At 40.9% G+C, this 7,757-nt stretch overlaps 1 protein-coding gene across 1 annotated transcript; it reads left to right on the top strand.

The window, feature by feature from the left end:
• Window positions 1–1,652: 1,652 nt before the first annotated feature.
• On the top strand, window positions 1,653–6,601 carry LOC128636016 (trichohyalin-like). Its single transcript, XM_053689087.1, has 2 exons — window positions 1,653–1,693; window positions 3,393–6,601. The coding sequence occupies exon 2, from the start codon at window positions 3,472–3,474 to the stop codon at window positions 6,499–6,501; it is 3,030 nt and encodes a 1,009-aa protein (XP_053545062.1). The 5' UTR covers window positions 1,653–1,693; window positions 3,393–3,471; the 3' UTR covers window positions 6,502–6,601.
• Window positions 6,602–7,757: the final 1,156 nt, after the last annotated feature.

The following is a 7,757-nucleotide window of genomic DNA, read 5'->3' as shown; positions in this document are numbered from 1 at the left end:
GCTGAGGGAAGCTGAATGTCACAGTTTGTAATTTTAACTGCACCAACTGTAACTTTTATACTATAACAGTGGAAACAGTGCATATATAAAAACGATTAAACATGCCAGCAAACGTTTTATATTGCACATTAATCAGAGTATATACCTCTGATAGCAAGCCTGATACTAGTCGTTATTAAATCACTGTATTTAGGCTTTAACTTACATTAATCCGGTATCAGCAGCATTTTCTAGCAAATTCCATCCCTAGAAAAACTTAACTGCACATACCTTATTGCAGGATACCCTGCACGCCATTCTCCCTCTGAAGTTACCTCACTCCTCAGACATATGTGAGAATAGCAGTGGATCGTAGTTACTTCTGCTAAGATCATAGAAAAACGCAGGCAGATTCTTCTTCTAAATGCTGCCTGAGATAAAATAGTACACTCCGGTACCATTTAAAAACAATAAACTTTTGATTGAAGAAAAAACTAACTATATTTTACCACTTTCCTCTTACTACCTCCAGCTATGTTGCAAGAGAATGACTGGATATGGCAGTTAGGGGAGGAGCTATATAGAAGCTCTGCTGTGGGTGATCCTCTTGCAACTTCCTGTTGGGAAGGAGAATATCCCACAAGTAATGGATGATCCGTGGACTGGATACACCTAACAAGAGAAAAGGCTTCCGTTTTGCCTATCTGTGAAGAATACGGGCGATTGTTGTCACATGTACCACACAGCCATTACTTGCCAGATATTCCTGCAACTCCTTTAATGTTGCTGTAGGTCTCTTGGCAGCCTCCCAGACCAGTTTTCTTCTCATCTTTTCATCAATTTTGGAGGGACATCCAGTTCTTGGTAATGTCACTGTTGCACCATATTTTCTTCACTTGATGACTGTCTTCACTGTGTTCCATGGTATATCTAAAAGCCTTGGAAATTCTTTTGTACCCTTCTCCTGACTGATACCTTTTAACAATGAGATCCCTCTGATGCTTTAGAAGCTCTCTGCGGACCATGGCTTTTGCTGTAAGATGCGACTAACAAAATGTCAGGAAAGACCTACTAGAATAGCTGAACTTTATTTGGGGTTAATCAGAGGCACTTTAAATGATGACAGGTGTGTACTGACTCCTATTTAACATGATTTTGAATGTGTTTTCGTAATTCTGAACACAGCTACATCCTCAGTTATAAAAGGGTGTTCACACTTATGCAACCATATTATTTTAGTTTTTTATTTTTATTTCCCTTTACCTAAAAGATTTCAGTTTGTTTTTCAACTGAGTTGTACAGTTTATAGGTCACATTAAAGGTGGAAAAAGTTCTGAAATGATTTATCTTTGTCTCATTTTTTTACATCACAGAAACCTGACATTTTAACAGGGGTGTGTAGACTTTTTATATCCACTATATATATATGTGTGTGTGTGTATATATATATATATATATATATATATATATATTTATATATATATTTATATTGTTATAGACAGATGGCTATATATATAGATAAATATAATGTATGTCACAATATATATGTGTGTGTATCCCGGTGTATTTCCTTTATAAAGCTGAAAGGTTCTGCAGATGTGTTGCTATGGTGACAGGAGGAGAGTGTGTGCGAACGCACAGGAAGCAGGGGCTCTGTTTTTACAGACACACAATCTGCATCTTGCAGCACAGAGGATCCGCGCCAGAAAGCTGGGTAAGGAGGGAGAAGAGGGTATGAGGCACAGATACAGAGCAACATATAACACCCCAAGGCACTGGGTACCCCAATGCACCACAGTACAGGGGATCTTAATATATGTCACCATAGGGGACTTAAATATACAGCAGTAATTGGGCCCTGATTGCATACACATCTCTAAAGGGTACTCAAATACACAGCACTATAAAAATCCCTCAAAATACAGCACTACAGACCACAATACCATTACAATCCAACACAAAGCACTAGAAAGACACTAATAGCACAGCACTAGAACAGTCTTTTATGCAAGGAGTGTACCCCAATATGTCACAGTAGTGGGGATCCCTTAACACAGCACTAGAATGTAACCCAATATATAGTACTTCAGGGGATGCCAAAACACAGCACTTGAGTGTACCCCAATACATAGCACCAGCACGGATCCCAAAACACAGCACTAGAGTGTACCCCAATACATAGCACTAGTGGGGATCCCAAAACCAAGCACTAGAGTGTTCCAAAATACATTGCACTACAGGGGATGCCAAAACACAGCACTAAAGTGTACCCCCATACATAGCACTGGAGTGTACCCCAAAACATAAAACTAGCGGGTATCCCAAAACACAGGACTGGATTGCTCCCCAATACATAGCACTACAGGGGATGCCAAAACATAGCACTATGGTGTACCCCAATATATATCACTTGTGGGGATCCCAAAACACAGCACTAAAGTGTACCTCAATACACAGCACTAGCGTGAATCCCAAAACACAGCCTGAAGTGTAACCCAATACATAGCTCTACAGGTGATGCTAAAATACAGTACTAGAGTTTACCCCAATACATAGCACAACAGGAAGGTCCCAAACACAGCACTAGAGTCTGCCACAATACAGAGCACTACAGGGAACCCCAATACAAAGCACTATGTGGAACTCCAATATACAGTACTATAGAGTGTACCCTAATACATGGCACTACAGAGGATCCCAAAATAAAATATTATAGTGCAACCCAATAGACACCACTACAGTGGCATAAATAAAAAGAGAGAAGTGCTCAACCTGGGAACAAACAATAGCATAATAGCTTGTTCTATGGCTGGTTACCTCCTAAGAAGCAGACTCTTTTGCTCAACATGTGCCTTTCACAGAGAAGAACTTTCCTGAAGCATATCAGTTTGATCCTGACTTCACAGTACAGTCCAGCCCAGAAATACCAGGCAATCCCTCTCTGGACCTCAGACATAAGTTTCGGCCTAGTGTGGGCCTCGTCAGTGAGGTGCAGCCATATCCCTCTAGGCACACTGAGCAACGGTGGATCTGAGTTCATAGCACACTATAGAGAGCCTCAATACATAGTACTAAAAGGAATGCCAATATATAGCACTGTAAGGTTCTGCAATACACAGTACATAGGATTGCCATTACACAGCACTATAGCCTAACAAAATACAGAGGACTATAGGGTATCCCAATACACAGCACTACAAATGATTCACAATACAGTGCACTGTAGGGTCTCCCAATACAAAGCACTATAAGGGACCTCAATATAAACCACTGGAGGGTTCGCCAATACACAGCATAATTAAGTCTCCAATAGTGTTGGGTTCCCAAGTTATCAGGGTACACAGGATAGAATATTTCTTTCATACACAGGTTATTTTTCTGCTTCACTTTATTTATTTATTTTATTTATTTAGTACCCAGAGAAGAAACCCTAAACCTGCCTCCTTAAAAACCTTTTATATTAATACATGTCAGCTCAAGGGATGGACTGATATGGGGGGACCAGAGGATGCAGAGCCACAGACCCCTGGAAATGCCATAACCAATGGAGAGGAGACCACTGATGCCATGTCTGGCAGCAATAGGACTGACAAAGAATCTGAGCCTTGCTGTCTCCGTGTGGGCTTTGTGCGCCTCTTTCTGAAGAGGACAAGAAAGAGGAACAACTTTACAGAGGAAGGTCCACCATGTGCTGCCAAGAGCCTCCAAAATCCAAGGCAAGCTAAGGGTGAAGAAGAGAGAGAAGGGGTAATAAAGAGCAAGGACTGGGGAGGGGGCTTCTTACAGCTGCACTGTCTCAGAACCTCAGATGACAGAGAGGAAGATAACAGGGATGAGGATGAAAGGAGAGCTTGTCTAAAGGAGAATATAGGAGCAAAGGAGGAGAGTGGTCACAGTCAGAGAGAGGTGGAGGAGGAGGCTAGGAGATGTTCAAAGGTATCCCTAGTGAGTAAGATTAGGGGGTACAGACTGAGGGCAAAAGAGAATGGAGGGAAACTAGAAAATAACAAGCAGCATGGTCAGGAAGATATCAGAACGGCTGAAAAGGATGACCACAAACAAGAGACAGTAGATAAGAGAGACAGAGAAGAACAAGACACAAAAAATGAGAGCGACAGCAAAGAACTAGAGGTTCAAAATAAGAGGGACAGACAGAAACAAGAGACAAAGGATGCAAGAGACATCCAAGATCAAAAGGTAATAGACAAGAGAGACAGCCAAGAGCAAAAGATACTAGATATGAGATACAAACAAGATAAAGTGGTCCTAGCTAAGACAGACACTCAAAATCAAGAGGTGCTAGATAAGAAAGACAATGAAGAGCGAGAAGAACTAGATAAAAGAGACAGCCAAGAGCAAGAGGTGCAAGATAAGAGAGAGAGACAAAAACAAAAGGTACTAGATAAGACAGACAGCCAAAAGCAAGAGGTACTAGATACAAGAGACAGACAAGAGCATGAGCAACTAGATACAAGAGACAGACAAGAGCATGAGGTACTAGATACGAGAGACAGACAAGAGCATGAGGTACTAGATACAAGAGACAGCAAAGAGGAAGCGGTGCTAGATAAGAAAGACAATCAAGAGGAACTAGGTAAGAAAGACAGCCAAAAGCAAGATGTGCTAGATAAGCGAGACAGCCAAGAGCAAGGGGTATCAGATAAGAAAGACAACCAAGAGCGAGAGGAACTAGGTAAGATGGACAGCCATGAGCAAGAGGTGCTAGATAAACGAGACAGCCAAGAGCAAAAGGTGCTAGATAAGAGAGACAGCCAAGAGCAAGGGGTATTAGATAAGAAAGACAACCAAGAGCTAGGTAAGAAGGACAGACAAGAGCAAGAGGTGCTAGATAAGCGAGATAGCCAAGAGCAAAAGGTGCTAGATAAGAGAGACAGCCAAGAGCAAGGGGTATCAGATAAGAAAGACAACCAAGAGCAAGGGGTATCAGATAAGAAAGACAGCCAAGAGCTAGGTAAGAAGGACAGACAAGAGCAAGAGGTGCTAGATATGCGAGACAGCCAAGAGCAAGAGGTACAAAACAAGAAAGACAGACAAGAAATAGAGACAAAAAATGAGAGGGACTGCCAGGAACTAGATGTACTAGATGAGAGATACAGTCAGGAACAACAAGCTAAGGATGTGAGTGAATGCCAGGAATTAGAATTATCAGATAGGAGAGAGAGACAGGAATCAGAGACAACAAAGTTGTGGAACAGCCAGGGACTAATGGTAATAGATAAGAGAGACCAGGAACCGGAAATAAAGAAGACAGACAGCCTGAAATTACAGGTACTAAATAAGAGAGACAGCCAGGAACCAAAAGAGCAAAATAAAAGAGACAATATGAATAGAGAGTCACAGCATGTAGAAAATGGCCAGGAACTAGAGACTCGTGAGACTAGAGAGATGTTGACAGACAGCTATACACAAAAATTAGCCTGCTTAAAAAATAATGTGGGGAAGAGACAGCAGGATAACAGAGACAGTCTAGTTCAAGAAAGGACACATGAGGGAGGCTATGATGAAAAGAATTGGAAAGACAGGAAGGTACAAGAAACATTGGACAAAAGATACTGTAAGGGAGAGATGGTAAGAGACTGTCCATTGGTTGCATGTGTTGAAAGAATCCAGAAAACACATAAAGATGGATCATCTGAGAATAAGAATTTTGTAAATGCCACACGAGAGAAACAAGATCCATTTGAAGAGGGATACACTGTGAAAGGGAGAAATCAAGAAGATGACAAAGTGACATTAATAGGTAACTGTGTACTAGGGGACAAACACAAGTCAAATGAGACAAAAGAGGCTACGGAAAAGGAACAAGAGTCTGTGGAAAATTTGGATAGTCTAAAAGTCATTGGAAGTGATGGGCTTTTTAATGGAGAGATGATGGAGAATGCAGATGAGAAAGACAGCCTGAGGGACAATCTAGAAGAAAGGACCTGTTTAACAGAGAGAGAGTTTAAGGATCTACAGATATTCAACATTAAATATGATGGACACCATACAAGCTTATACAAAGCTCAGGAAACAGTGATGGACAAAGAAAGCAAATCAGAGGCAAATAGAGAGGGACACCAGTTTAGAGATGATAACACCATTGCAGATAACTATATGGAGCAAGTAATGTCCACAGGAATTTGGAATGAGCTGGACACAGGTATTCTGGTTCAAATATCAAGAGAGAATGAGGAGGAGCAGGTATTGCTTGGCAAAAAGAGAGCTGATGATTCCTCAGTCGCTGGCCTCCTCGGGATGTTTGATAACTCCCAGGATGAAGGGCAAAAGGAAGATAAGAGGTATGATGATGGCAATTTGATCCCCAGCATGGGTACAGATGAGGACAGCTGCCCTGATTTTCACCAATGGACTGATATGGAGGAGGTTGTATGGGAACATAAGACTCCAGGGTGGGTGCCATTTAAGGTGGAAGTAGAGGGCATGGTGCAATGGCTGGTACAGGAGGCAACTGACAGACTCGGTGATTATGTGACGGATAATTGTAGTCCCATTGATTAACTTAATTGTAATCCCCACTTTCTCATGTCTATTTTGTAAAAAATAAATAAAAATGACACACTTGTATAACACAAATAAAACCAAATTATAATTAACCACATTACTGGCTAGAGTCCACAACTGTATTTTTTCTTGATGATAACACATGAGGGGTTTGATATACTTTCCATCTTCTTAACCTGGGTAGTCAATAGAAGTCCAGGGGACTTGGCATAGGTAGAGGATGCTGTGGCTATACATAAGTTGAGGGAACTCTAAATAATGACTTGAGATGTTGGTATCCCTCAGGAAAAAAAAGAAACCTTACAAGATGATTGATTAGCTAATTTTGTACCTTTTGAGGTATGTTTATATTCAACAGCATTCCAAACAGAATGTTACAGGTATAGCAAGGCTAAAGGAAGGTACTGGAGACTGATGTTTGAATCTCTAGTCTTGGGGGAAATAGTGGAAACAACATTATCAAAGATGCGCCTGTGTTCGGGTAGGAAAATCCTTAAATGGGTGTTATAGTAATTTTCATATATGAAAGAAATCAAAGATCTATATAAAAAAATCATATAATAAAAAGCGTAATTCCAATCCACTCAAAAACTTTTGAAATTTGAAAACCATCTAAATCTGTCAGAAAAAAAGCTTTGCTTATGACTTTGCAACTCATTAACAGACACTCATACTTTCCAAAAGTCCAAGGTATTGCCAGATTGTCACGGGTTGGGAGGTTTGTCCGCTGTCCTTCCTTAGATTCCCCCACCAGGGTAAATGTTTGTGCTTCATTATGACTTTTGAGGGCCCTGGGCCCCGGGCCCCGGGCCCCTTTCTTCATGTAAAAATATTAAAAATGTATTCTGTATGGCTAGGTTGGTATAATAGTAACTATAATCCAGGCTTGACTGTAATCATCTTTATACCAATGCAGTTGAAGTATGAATCTCGCTTGTGAGAAGCAAACTGCACTGAGGCTAAGTGGGCACCCTATTCTCCATCATAGCCGAGCAGTGGCAGTTTTTTTTTTTTTTACACCAAATGTGCCTAATAGATAACTCAACTCTGCTTCCAGAGACTGCCCCGTCTCCTTTTATGGAATGCCCAGAATCCACAAAATACCACCAGCCATGCCACTGCCCAAAACGTTCTACTGACCTTGTTATCCAGGAAATGTTTTTATTTATTTATTTTTAAAAAGAATGTTCCTGTGTGAAAAAAATAAACAGGTATTGTTCTTATGCTTGCGGGGCATGTCACTTTACACCAAC

The sequence above is a fragment of the Bombina bombina genome, chromosome 7 (genome assembly GCF_027579735.1).
Source record: "Bombina bombina isolate aBomBom1 chromosome 7, aBomBom1.pri, whole genome shotgun sequence".
Classification (NCBI taxonomy): Eukaryota; Metazoa; Chordata; class Amphibia; order Anura; family Bombinatoridae; genus Bombina; species Bombina bombina.
Note: the sequence above shows the minus strand (reverse complement) of the source record. Positions and strands in the feature narration are given on the sequence as shown.

Bases quoted from the DNA above. Each gene is read 5' to 3' on its own strand.
- LOC128636016 (XM_053689087.1), top strand. From the start codon at position 3,472: ATGGGGGGACCAGAGGATGCAGAGCCACAGACCCCTGGAAATGCCATA.